This window comes from Nannospalax galili, unplaced genomic scaffold (assembly GCF_000622305.1).
Source record: "Nannospalax galili isolate Female #2095 unplaced genomic scaffold, S.galili_v1.0 scaffold653, whole genome shotgun sequence".
Classification (NCBI taxonomy): Eukaryota; Metazoa; Chordata; class Mammalia; order Rodentia; family Spalacidae; genus Nannospalax; species Nannospalax galili.
The window spans coordinates 2547827-2560867 of record NW_008334077.1 but is presented as its reverse complement, the minus strand read 5'-3'; the positions used below and the strand labels follow the sequence as shown (position 1 = coordinate 2560867).

At 47.5% G+C, this 13041-nt stretch overlaps 2 protein-coding genes across 11 annotated transcripts in view; one reads left to right on the top strand and one right to left on the bottom strand.

Moving 5' to 3' along the window:
* Nucleotides 1-2991, top strand: part of Slc22a7 (solute carrier family 22 member 7) — a 7038-nt gene extending 4047 nt beyond the window's left edge. For 2 of the 5 annotated variants that reach the window (XM_029561621.1, XM_029561618.1), the window contains exons 6-10: nt 138-247; nt 715-929; nt 1112-1220; nt 2002-2053; nt 2485-2991. In XM_029561621.1, the coding sequence (XP_029417481.1) occupies nt 138-247; nt 715-929; nt 1112-1220; nt 2002-2053; nt 2485-2754 (756 nt within the window). In that variant the 3' untranslated portion in view covers nt 2755-2991. Of the gene's footprint in view, nt 1-137; nt 248-714; nt 930-1111; nt 1221-1846; nt 2054-2484 lie in introns of all 5 variants that reach the window. The other 3 variants (XM_029561619.1, XM_029561620.1, XM_008829119.3) reach the window with 3 other exon arrangements.
* Nucleotides 2992-3165: 174 nt separating this feature from the next.
* Crip3 (cysteine rich protein 3) lies at nt 3166-6679 on the bottom strand. 6 transcript variants are annotated; one of them, XM_017797149.2, is made up of 8 exons: nt 5834-6679; nt 5506-5600; nt 5091-5148; nt 4864-4992; nt 4030-4101; nt 3806-3933; nt 3655-3712; nt 3166-3504 (listed from the first exon to the last, which is right to left on the bottom strand). In XM_017797149.2, exons 1-8 carry the CDS (start codon nt 5994-5996, stop codon nt 3443-3445), a joined length of 765 nt encoding a protein of 254 aa, XP_017652638.1. In that variant the 5' UTR covers nt 5997-6679; the 3' UTR covers nt 3166-3442. The 6 variants fall into 6 exon arrangements, with proteins under 6 accessions (XP_017652638.1, XP_008827305.1, XP_017652636.1 ...); XM_008829083.3 differs by having other exon boundaries at nt 3806-3900; XM_017797147.2 differs by having other exon boundaries at nt 3166-3712; nt 3806-3900.
* Between the last annotated feature and the right edge of the window lie 6362 nt (nt 6680-13041).

Below are 13041 nucleotides of genomic sequence, written 5' to 3'. Positions count from 1 at the left end.
AGAGAGAGAGAGAGAGAGAGAGAGAGAGAGAGAGAGGAGAGGGACGGAGAGGGAGAGAGACGGGGGAGAGGGTGGGAGAGAGAGATATTGCGATTCCAAGGCCAACTCTGACACAACCTTGCTTTCTCTCCCACCAGGTCCTGAACAAAGTTGCCACCATGGAACGGGTATCACAAAGACCCTCATACCTAGATCTGTTCCGCACGCGGCAGCTCAGGCACATCTCACTGTGCTGCATGGTGATGTGGTAAGGAGGGAACTAACTTGAGTCTGGAGTGTGAGAAGGATGGAGGTCAAGAGTGTAACTGGGGAGGGCAGGAGGATGGATCACCTCTGGTTCAGGCGGGGATTTGGCTGTGAGAGGTCAGAAGATGGAGTGGGCAGCACAGACATACGGGTTCAAATTCAGACTCTACTGTGTGATCCTGGACAACTCACTCACTACTCTGATCCTTAGAATCCGTTTTGTAAAACTGGCTATGACATAAGCGGTTGTTACAAAGATCAGGGTAAAGGCATGTGGACCTCTGATACATGATTCTCGTGGGGGGATTACGGGTGGCGGGGAAGATCCTAGGCAGCAGGCTCTGTAGAGGGGGAGATGGTCCTTCCGAAAGACCAAGTTTTCCTAAGAGCCAAAAGGCCAAGTTTTCCTAAGAGCAGATTGGGGGTAGAGGAGGGAGCGCTTAAGAGTGGCACAGCGCCTTCTTTCAGGTTTGGAGTAAACTTTTCCTACTACGGCCTGACTCTCAACTTGTCCGGGCTGGAGCTGAACGTGTACCAGACGCAGCTGGTGTTAGGGGCCGTGGAGCTGCCCTCCAAGTTCGCAGTCTACTTCCTGGTGCGCCACGTGGGACGCCGGCTCACGGAGGCAGTAATGCTGCTGAGCGCGGCTCTGACCTTCGGCATGGCACTGCTAATATCCTCTGGTGAGCCGAGCCCCGCCCAGGCCGCAGAGCCCCGCCCACAATGGACCCCGCCTCCGGGGCGGGAGGCGCCGCCCCTCCCTGAGCGGAGAAATGGCAGTTAGGCTCTGCCCTCTTCTGAGACTTGGCCTCCCACCCGCGGAGCCCTTGACAGCTATCCCTCACTGAAACCCCTTTTCCTTCAGAGACCAAGTCCTGGATCACTGCCCTGGTGGTGGTTGGAAAAGCCTTTTCTGAAGCTGCATTCACCACTGCCTACCTGTTCACTTCAGAGCTGTACCCTACGGTGCTCAGGTGAGGGGACCTGGAGTCTGGCAATTGACCTGCCTTAACCCACACTTCCACATTTACACACTGTCCTCCCCACTCTTTACACCTCACCCAGAATACAGAGCTAATAAGGGTTGTGTTATCCAAGCCTTGCAGAGGACAGGGAATTTCACCTTCTGTACTGTGTGATCCTGGGCCAAGTCAGATAACCCCTACCCGGTTCCTTTAGAAGAACACAGTCCCAAGAATCCCCAGCTGGCCCACTTCTTCAGTACTGCAGAACTGCCGTTGGGGGTGGTTTTTGGACTCAAGGCCAGGGGCCCTTTCAGCCATCCTTTGGCAAGTGGACTGAAGAGGCTTCTAGGCATCTGAGCTAGACCTGGACCTCCTCTCACATGACCCTGCTGTGCAAGCTGATGTCCCTTCTGTACTACTCTCATCTTGCAGCTTCTTGTAGTGGTCCCTGAGTGGTACCCTATCAGAATGGGGGCCTATCCTCTGGTGGGTACTGGTTTGAGAGTTCCTGGCCCTGAGGTGGGTGGGAGACCCTAGCTTAACTGTCTGGGAAGGGGATGGCAGGTGCTGCTAGCTCAGGAGGGGAGCCTCGTGAGGCAAATCTGAGAAGCAGGTACCTCCCTTTCTCTGCACAGACAGACAGGACTTGGACTCGCTGCACTAATAGGCCGGCTAGGGGGCTCTTTAGCCCCACTGGCAGGCTTGCTAGATACAGTGTGGCTATTGCTGCCCAAACTTGCTTATGGGGGGATTGCTCTGCTGGCTGCCTGCACTGTACTCCTATTGCCAGAGACGAAGAAGGCACAGCTTCCAGAGACCATCCAGGACGTGGAAAGAAAGAGGTGTGTGCACAGAACTGTGTTTCGTGTGCATGTGTGTATATGCATGTGGGTTCAGGTGCTTAAGGTCCTTGGCACCATAGGATGCATAGGGGAAGAGAGTTGCACAAGTATACTTGGCACATGCACATGTGTACAGGTGTTTAAGGTATATGCCCTGGGGTGTATAAGCTGTGTACATAAAAGCATACATAAATCCATACCTTTATGTATACACAAATACCTAAGAATGTTCAGAAGGAGATGCACATGTATACCCTCAGACATGTCTACACACTAGGATGTACAGACATGTATATGACTCACTTGTGAGAGTATGAGTGTTTGTATACCAGGAGCTGGAGTCAGCCCTGAGCCAGTCCTGATGGGGATGTAGGCTCCAGGACTGACCACCACCATGCTCCCAACTCCTTCCTGATTGGTGTCCTGTCCAGTATTCAGGAGGAAGAGATGCAGGTCCAGGACTGAGTGGGACTGGAGACAACCCTCCATGGCTCCATGCAGGAGGAGCAGAGAGCAGAAAGCATGGCTCTTGTGACTGGGCCATCAAACCCTTTTGCCTAGGGATGGAGATGCCACTGGTGCCTTCTGCCTGTGTTCATCCAGCCTTAACTGTTCAGTCTCCAGCAACAGGTCAACCTCCCAGAATGCACTGGGCTGCTGGAGATTCTGGGGACCCCTCTCATGACTGGGGGATTCTGTAAATAAAGGTGCCTCTTGGGTTGGGGCAGCAGTGAGGAGATTTAGGAAGACCCTCAGATGGAAACTGTTGAGTTGGTCCTTGGCTGATTCCAGTTTTGCCACTGTTCATGTCCCAAATGGATACTGAAACCTTCTAGCAGACCTTCTGACAACACCTGTTGTCATGCTCAAACTGAACAAGATGATTCTAGAAATGGTGCTAAAGGGATGGTCCAACATGACTTCTGCTACTCATTAGACTGGTGGGCATGCTGTCTATTGTTTGTAGAGCTAGGGGCTACCTAATGCTAGGGCCAAGGGGCCAACAGATAGAGCTTCTTGCCATGGCTAATACTAATCTCTGAAGTAGCCTGCAGGGTACCCCTTTGCCCCCAAACTCACTAAGTTTCTTACCTAAAGAAGAGTGGACAGTATGGGAGCCAACATTTTATTAGAGAAACCAGAGAGCTGAGGCTGAATAAACAAGCAAAGGGAACTGGGAAGCCTGGAGATCACCATTCAAAGTGGGGTGGCCTAACCACGTAGGAATGGGAAAGGGAAGACTTGGCAGAGAAAGTCTAGACTCTCTGGCCTACCCCAGAGCCTAGGCCCAGGCCCCAGAATCCCCCTGCCCAAGGGACTAGGGAATTCCAGAGCTTGGAGGGGAGAGGGCGGGGAGCCCGAGTCAGGGTGATCTCTCCTGTGAGTGACTCATTTGGATTTTATCTCCACTGGGTCATAGATGTAGCAGCCCACATTGCCAATGTTCACACCTGAAGGAGAAAGCCCTATCACCAAGGGCTTTGGAGGGAAGGTTGTTGGGTTGAGGGTGAAGGGAGTGGGGAGGGGCCTGGGATATGTTTGACCACAAAGGAAGTTGTCCACACATTCCCACAGTGTGGGGCTGGGGTGGGGCTGCCCACCTTTGGGGCCAAACAGGTAGCCATAGCAGGGGATGTGGCAGTAGGGGACTCCATCATGCTGGAACACAGAAAGAGAATCGTCTCAGCTTCCCTCTCTTCTTACCTCCAGCCTCCTACCTCCCAACATAGCCATCATTCCTGCCCTGCCCACCTCCGCATGACTCCCAGCAGTCAGGGTCTTCCTGCAACGCTGGCACCTCAGGCAGGGTCGGTGCCAATTTCTGCCCAGTGACATCACCTTCTCAGCTGGTGGTGGAGAGAAGTAGTAGTTCTTCCATTCTAGGGGCAGGGCAGGGACAGCCACTTGCCTTGGATCACCTTCCTGCCCTCTGCTGCCCACCCAGAGTTCCCCTCTAAGCTTCTATTATCACTTACCAAAATAGACAGGATCTCCACAGCCAGGGCACAGTGAGGTCTCCCCAGTGAATGTCTTCGTGTAGGAAGGGCCTTTAAGAGGAAGAGGCCCCAGCTAGGGCTGTGGTAGGGGCCAGGGCCTGAGAAGGGCCTGCTGGCCCCTGCCTGTACATGGCATTTATCCTCTCCTCAAACCCACTCATTCCAGAGCCCCCTACCAGGCAGCCATGAGTCTGCCTTCCTGAAGCCCAGGGTACAGACTCATTTCTGGCTCTGTCACTATCTTCATTAGGGGCCACTGCTTGTCATCCTCCCAGGGCCTCAGGGGCCCACTGGCCCAATGCTGGTAGCAACTCAATCCTCAGGAAACCTGAGATGATATAGGAGCTGGCCAGGGCAGGGGTGTCAGGTGTTGGGGAGCATGGTGTCACTGCCCACTCCAGGGAGTTCAGGGAACAGGAATCAGAGAAGTTGAAGAATCTGAGAGGTTGGTCCCATCCTAATGACCCCTCACTTGCCTTTCCTTCCATGGCACTGGCCTGGGGAAGAGGAGTGAGTACCAGGCCAGTCTTGCCTCTTGTCAGCAGCCTCGTGTCCAATCACTTTTCCTCTCTGGACTTCAGTTGCCTCCCATGTAAAATGAGGGTGATCATACCATCTGCCCAGTTTACCTCTTAAACTCAGAAGCTCACATGAAAAATTATTAAAAATGGGGCCACAAGACTTTGTCAAGAACAGCTATGGGACTATGGAGCAGAGGGTGGGACAGAGGACTGTCTCTGGAATCCAGAGTCTGCTGAAGCCTGAGGAAGGGAGGGGGAGGAGTAGAAACAGCTGAGGTCCAACTTCACTTACTTTTCTTGGCATGGGGGAGGCCAGACCTTGGCCTGGGGGGGCTGAAGTTGCTGGGGTTGAAGGAAGTGCTTCTGACAGGGGAGAGCTTGTGGGAGGTGTAGAGATAGCCCACACCACCAATGTTCACCCCTGCAGAAAGAAGACCCAACAGAGGAGATCAGACCTGGGCTCTAGCTCCTAGCTCAGAGAGTTCTATGGCTCCTGGCCCCCTCTAGGCTGGCACTTACCTCTGGGTCCAAAGAGAGCCCCATAGCAAGGCTTGTGGCAGTATGGCCTCCCGTTGTGCTGGGTACAAGCAAGCACAAGGTGAGGGTAGAGGATCACTCAGAGCCAAAGGGGCCAGGCCTCACAGGTGCAGTAATCTACTGCAACTGTCTGGGCTGGGAGGGGCAGGTGATGGTCTAGCATGCCAGGATTACCACTGGGGTCCAGGGGTGGTGCGGGTCAGCGCTATGGCTTCCCCTCCCACAAAGCTAGGGGGGTCACTGCACTACTGAAGCATCCCACCTGGTTAGTATGAAGCCTACCGGGTAGGTAGCCCTGAGGTGGTCTGATCTTGCCTTTGGCAGGCTTCCAAGGCGGAATTAAGGTCTATTGGGGTGGGGGCAGTGACACAGAGTTGTCACCCTGGCCAGGCCTCACCTCTGCATGCCCGCCAGGGGACAAGATGCTGTGGCAGCGCTCACATTTCAGGCAGAATCGGTGCCAGTTCTTGCCCAGGGAGCTCACTTTCTCAGCTGTGGGGAACAAGGTGGATCCAGGCTGCAAGGAGCTATGCACCAGGCACCCTCCTTTTGCTCCTTCAGCTCTGGGGGAACCAGCCCGGCCCGTCTTGCTCCCTGGAGACAACGGGGAGTCCAGCTCCAGCCGGTCCAGAGCTCTTGGAGGGGAACCCCCTGCCCCGACACACGCACACGCAACCAGGGAACCCAGCGGCTCACACATCTTTACTCCTCGGTTCCAGCCTCACCGAAGTAAACCGGTTGCTGGCACTGCGGGCAGATCCAGCTCATGGCTCCTCTTGGGACAGCCCAGCCCAAGCCGCAACTGTAGGCACCGCGACTGGTTTGTCCCGCCCCTCGCAAGCTCCGCCCACCGCTCAGCTTTGAGCCCTTCGGGTTACGGGCGTTCATTGGCCGCCAAAGTTTGTAACTGCGGGGACCGAAGCATTTCTCAAGTCACATCCAAGACCATCACAGCCTAGGGCTTTCCGGACTTAGGAGGGCAGAGGCACTTGGCTATGTGGCTCCAGTTTCAGGGTTAGTGAGAAGGAAAAAGCAAGGAGTAGACATTCAAGTGGTTTAATTTCTCCTTAGCCTTGCAAGTGGTTGAGAGGAAGGACATGAAGCCCATCTTTGCTAAGTGCTCTCTGGCTCCAGGTAAATTACCCTCCCTCGGCTTCCATTTTCTTATTGGTACAGTAACATGGTAACAGTCTCTAGGCCACAGGACTGTCATGGGAATTAGATGAGTTAATACATGTGGAGGGCCCCAACAGTGCCTGTCACATAACTGCTATAAGGAATTTGAGGCCCTTAAATGAACTTATGGCTCAGTTTGTAATGTGGTCTTGCATACAGTCAATGGCTTGCTCATAAAATTATAATGCTCATTAAATTTGGAAGTATAAGTTGAACACTATTTCCTGGTTGAAGATTTGAAAATTTTGTGTACCCACTGATGACCCCACCAGGCTCCAATGAGGGCATCCAATCCAGTGGTCACACAGATGGTCCTGATTAAACAAAATGGGTCAAAAAACAAAACTGGCTGGGCATGGTGGTGCATGCCTTTAATCCCAGCATTTAGGAGGCAGGGGCAGGAGGATCTCTGTGAGTTCAAGCCCAGCCTGGTCTGCATAGTAAGATTCAGCCCGTCTATAGGGAGACCCTGCCTCAAAAAGACCAAAAAGCCCCCAAGAACAAAGGTCATGAACCTGGGAAAGGGACAGGTGGGGTTGGGGGATGGGTATGAGATGGGTGAGAGATGAGAGCAGGTGTTGGGAGAGAGTACAGAATACATTATTTTCTTTTTTTAAATTTGTATTTTTATTTTATGTGTATGTGTGTATTGCCTGCATGTAGGTAAGTGCACCTGTGTTTTGCAATGCCTGCAGAGGACAGAAGAGTCTGTCGGATCCCCTGGAACTGGAGTCACGGACAGCTGTTAGCCGCCATGTGGGTGCTGGGATTCAAACCCAGGTCTTCTGCAAGAACAGCCAGTGTTCCCAACTGCTGAGCCATCTCTCTAGCCCCATATTTTCTTGTCAATAAGAAAAAGAATTAGGGGCTGGAGAGATGACTCGGCAGTTAAGAGCACTGACTGCTCTCGCAGAGGACCCAGGCTCAATTCCCAGCACCCACATGGCAGCTACGAACCATCCTTAACTCCAGTTCTAGTTAAGAACTAGATTCTAGGGGAACCCAAAGCCCTCTTCTGACTTCCGAGGCATTGCACAACATGGGTGCACTCACATACATGCAGGCAATACTCATACACATAAAATAAAAATAATAAAATTTTTTAAAAAGAAAAAATTAGCTACATTGCCAAGAAAAGATTGATAAAAATTTTAAAGATTTAAGTTGGAGAATGTTTTTTTAACTTATAAACCAGACTTCATTATAAATATTAAGTTTTGCTGGGCATGGTGGCACACACCTTTAATCTCAGCAGCTTGAGAGGCAGAGGCAGGCAGATCTCTATGAAATGGAGGCCAGCTGTTTCAGGCCAGCTGAAGCTACAGGGAGGCTCTGTATAAACAAACAAACAAAAAAAACCCAAGGGGCTCAAAAGCTAAGAGCAATGGCTGTTGACTGCTCTCTTCTGGCCTCTGTGGGGATTGCATGTCATGGGTGCACTTACATGCAGGCAAAACCCTCATAAAATCAAAATTTTGTTTCCAGTTATGTGATGACGTTCAACAAAGTAAAGAAAACCACAGATGTATAAGATAAAAGGTTTTAAAATATGTTAAAAGTAGCCCAAGGCTGGGGAGTGGGCTCAGTAAACTGCTTGTTTTGCAAGCATAAGGACCTGAGTGCACTATGGCACACACCTGTAATCCCTATCTTGGAGAGGCAGAGACAGTCTTGCTGGCTAGCCAGTCTAAACAATCAATGAACTCCAGGTGCAAGAGTGGCTATCTCAAAGAAATAAGGTTGGGAGAAGCAACTGAAGATACCATACCTGACACTATACCTACACACACCCATACAAGTAACCCCAAACCAGGTGTGGTGATGCAGATCTATAATCTCAGACTTTGGCAGGAAGACAAGAGTTCAAGGCCATCCTCAGCTACATGCAAGTCCAAGGCTAGCCTGGACTACATGAAATCCTGCCTCAAACAACGTGGTCCCACAGTGTTTCAAAGAATACCTTAATGTTCTTGGCTCAACATCACCAGTCATCAAGGAAGCACATATTGGTACCATAATAGTGTACCAATTTAAAACCAACCACTAGAATGGTCATTATGAAAAAAACAAAAATTGTGTTAAGGATATGGCTAAATTGGTACATTGTCAGTGGCAGTGTAAAATGGTGGAATCACTTCCAAAAACAGGCAGTTTCTCAAAAAGTTATAGTGTTAACATACCACCTCGAAATTCTGCTCATAAGAGAAATGAAAATATATGTTCACACAAAAACTTGTATTTGGGGACTGAAAAGATGGATCAGTGGTTAAAGAACACTGGCAACTCTTGCAGAGGACCTGGGTTTGGTTCCCAGCACCCACATGGTGGCTAACAACTGATTGGAACTCCAGTTCCAGGGGATTTGATGCCCTCTTCTAGCATCCACTGGCATTGAATGACATGGGTGCGCTTATATACACGCAGGCAAAATATTCATATATATATAAATAAAACTTAGGTCAAGAATAGTGGCTCATGCCTTTAATCCTAACAACTTGGGAGTCAGAGACTGGCTAATCTCTGTGAGGTTGAGGACAGCCTGGTTTATATAGTGAGTTCCAGGTCAGCTGGGAAGACCCTATCTCTAAATAAATTTAAAAAGAAAACACTGTATTTCAATATTCATACCTAAACCACAATAGCTAAAAGATGAAAACTACCTAAAGTCCATGAACTGATATATGAACAACATGTATTCATAAGACATTATTTGGTGGTAAAAATGATGTACTGATACATGCTATGTGAGTGAACCATAAAAACACTAAATGAACAAAAGCTAGACACGAAAATCTACATACTATATGATTCTATCTGTAGTCCATCTCACCAAATCCTGCCTAACCTCAGCTCCCCTCCATGTATTGAACACCAGGCTGTCAACCCTAGTCATTCTTCTAGAGCACCATCCTCTTCCTGAGCCTAGTAGAACCCAATCCAGAACAGATGAACCAAAAGTATATAATAATAAAAGGCAAACAAAGCCTCATGCATCATCTTTATTATAGGCTACAGTGTGGCCTAGAGAGTAAAACTGCCAACTTCCTGTTCATAACTCCCCACTAAATCTGTCTGTTCCCTTAGTGAACTCCATTAGTGTAGGGCATCAGGAATCTTGCTAAGCACTGTCTTTTCAGTGCCTTACTTTCCATCTCTGGTGAATAATGTTCAATAAATATATGTTGGGAAATGAGTGTTGAATACTATACAAAAGCCTCCTCAGGTGTGAATATGTAAGTGCTAGTGGGGGGGATGTGGGGATAAGAGAGGATAGGAGAGATTTAGGAGTTGATAACAAGGGGGGCTGGAGAGATGCTCAGCTGTTAAGAGCACCAGTTGTTCTTGCAGAGGACCCTGGGATTTGATTCCCAGCACCCACATAGTGGCTCACAACAGCCTATAATTCCAATTCTAGGGGATCTGATGTCCTCTTCCACCTCCACGTGATACAGGCAAAACATTCATACACATAAAATATAAATGAATAAATCAGGGCTGGAGAGATGCTCAGGAGTTAAGAGCTTGTACTGTTTTCACAGAGGATCCAAGTTTGGTTCCCAGTACCCACCTTGGGTGGCTCACAACTGCTCTTAACTCCAGCTCCAGAGGATCTGACACCCTCTTCTAGCCTCAGCATGCAAAATGTGACAAACATTCACACCGATATACACAAATACAGGTAAAATCTTTTAAAGAGTTGGTAACAAGGAAAGCCTTGGACTGACAGAAGCTCAGCTGCCAGGAGTAAGGTCTTACAAGTTTTCCTTTTTGGATGATAAAGATGGAACTCATGTGCCTTGTACATGCTAGGCAAGCTCTACCACCGAGCTATACTCCAAACTGTCTAGTTTGTTTCTTACCGCACATAGCGATTAACATGTATGATATAAAGCATTATGATTTAAACTAAGCCTGATTATGAATACCAGGTAATTAATTAAAAAAAAAAGAAAAAAAACCCTAGAAATTTGCTTTGGAAGCACACCAGACTTACTATTTACAGTTATTCACAAGAACTTACTAATTAAACTTAATTAGCATGTAGCACAGTTTATGTCTGTCATTAAATATGTGATGAGAGAATGTGGGAACGTGTTATGTAAACTATAAAGCTCCTTATCTGTATCACTGCTATTAAAAGTTTGGTTAACTTTGCAATGAGTTTGATTACAGTTATAAGCTCTACTAATTTTATGTCTTTGTAGATTTGCTCAAGTACATGGTCACATGCTTGTGACTTGTAAGGAACTATCAAGAACTTTGAGCTAGACATGGTGGCACTTGCCTATAATCCCCACTCAAAGAGCTTATCAGGCAGACGGATGGCACATTTGAGGCCAGTGTGGGCTACACAGAGGGACCCTATCTCAACAACAACCCCACCCCCAAACAAACAACAAACTCTATTCCTAGATTTCCTAGGGGAAATCACTCAGTTCTGGTCAGTTAATGAAAAATTAGTCTTATTTCTTTATAGTTGTGTTTTTCAACCTTTATTACCCATATTCCTTGTGTTTTCTCACTGTATTAGTCCCTTACATTAGAAATCTTTACTTTTTGTGGTTTCTATTCCTTAATAGTTAAAAAGAGAGAGAGAGAGAGAGAGAGAGAGAGAGAGAGAGAGAGAGAGATGGGTGTGGTAGTGCATGCCTTTAATCCCAACACTCAGGAGGCAGAGGCAGGTAGATCTCTGTGAGATCAAGGCCAGCCTGGTCTACATAGTGAGTTATAGGCAAACTGGGGCTACAGGGAGACCTTATCTAAACACAAACAAAAGCCATATTAATTTCTCTGATGTACAGAGTTGGTATTGTATGATCGACCACACATCATCTTTCCCTTACTAACTTTGAGAGAGAGCGCTGTATATAGTTACTCATGTCAGTTGTGGAATGGGCTACAGTTTGTGCTTCAGTGGAATCAACTGGAATAATTCAGAGACAAGACTTCAGGAAAGGCCTCTGAGGCTTTTCCACAGCTGCCTTTAACCGACACTTGTGAATAACTCAATAACAGCTTTAAATGATGGCTTTCCAATGAAAAGTAGATGGATTTTGGGGCAGTAGAGGTTCACTCTCTAGTCCAGACTGACCTAGAACAGTCCAGACAGACCTAGAACTCACTATGTAGCCAGGCTGGACTCAAATCATAGCAGTGCTCCTACCTCATTCTCCCCAGTGCTGGATTACAGGTGTAAGTCACCATACCCAGCTAGGAATGATGGCTTGGCTTCTCAAGTACCACTTGGAAATGTGTATTTTATCTGACAATATATAAAAATAACTATATATGCTATTAGATTTAGTCTGCTACTGTTTTGTAGTTTTATGTCTATAATCATAAGAAATATTGGTCTACTAATGTATACTACATTAATAGAATGAAAATCATTGATCGATTCAATTTACAAAGGAGTTTTTAACAAAATACACACTGCCATAGAACATCAAGAATAAAAACTCCAGTATGACAAAAGGCATTTATGAAAAATCTACAACTAACATAATACTGGAGAAAGATTGATCCCATTAAGATCAAAAGCAAAAAAAAGGAGCCACTTTCACCAGTTGTACTCAACGCCAACACTGTACTGGAAGTGCAAAGTGGATCAATTAGGCAAAAGACATCAAAACTGGAAAGGAGAGCCAGGCTGGTGGCACATGCCTGAAATTTCAGTAATTGGGAGGCTAAGGCAGGAGGATCACTGTGAGTTTGAGACCAGTTTGGCTACACGGTGAGTTTCAAGCCAGCCTGGGCTACATAGTGAGACCCTATATCACAAAAAAGGAAGTTTTAGTGATCCTCAGCCTCCTGAGTGCTAGGTTTACAAGCATAAGCAATTTTGAAAACGTCATTTTATGATGTGATTTTACCTCAATGAAAACACCTGGGATAGCAGTTACATTTGGGGAAAGCAGTGACTAGAAGAGTTGTTTTGCCTACACGTATATAAGTGCTCTACGTGCATACAGTGCTCACAAAGGCCAGAAGAGGGCATTGGATCCCCTGGAACTGGAGTTACAAGTGGTTGTTAGCCACCACGTGGGTGCTGGGCCCTTTGCAAGAGCAGCTGGTGCCCTTAAACTGCTGAGCTATCTTTCTCTAGACCCATATTCTATTTTTTTGATTTGGAATTGGCTAATGAGATGTTTACTTTATCAAAATTATTGAGCTTAACAATTATGAGTGCTTTAAAAAAAATCAGCATTTTGGGCTGGAGAGATGGCTCAGCAGTTAAGAGCACTGGCTGCTCTTGCAGAATTCCGGGGTTTGATTCCCAGCACCCACATGGCGATTCCCAGCACTCACAGAGTGGCTAACAACCGTCTGTAACTCCAGTTCCAGGGGAATCTGATGCCTTCTTCTGACCTCCACAGGCATTACATGACACAAGTGCACTTACACACATGCAGGCATAACACTCAGACACATAATAAAAAAAAATCATCATTATGTTGGGCATGGTGGTACATACATTTAGAAACAGCACTTGGGAGACAGAGGCAAGCGGATCTCTGTGAGTTCAAGACCAGCCTGGTCTATATAGCGAGTTCCAGGCTAGCTGGGGTTACAGGGAGACCCTGTCTCAAAAAAGACTGGAAAAAAAAATCAGCATTATGCTTTAATACAATTTTATTTAAAAAAACTTAGTTACCTAAAAGTTTATTCCTAGGTATAGATCTAAGAGAGCTGAAAACATGTCCACACAAAAACTTGTACATGGATAGAGTATTATTCATAATAGTCCTAAAGCAGA

What these genes read in the sequence shown, in the direction of transcription:
- Crip3 (XM_017797147.2), bottom strand. Translation starts at nt 5,996, where the DNA reads ATGAACGCCCGTAACCCGAAGGGCTCAAAGCTGAGCGGTGGGCGGAGC. An exon ending in CCAGCAACCGGTTTACTTCG is followed by an intron (nt 5,601 to 5,833) that starts GTGAGGCTGGAA and finishes TGTTCCCCACAG; the next exon opens with CTGAGAAAGTGAGCTCCCTG. An exon ending in TGGAGATCCTGTCTATTTTG is followed by an intron (nt 3,901 to 4,029) that starts GTAAGTGATAAT and finishes CTCCACCACCAG; the next exon opens with CTGAGAAGGTGATGTCACTG.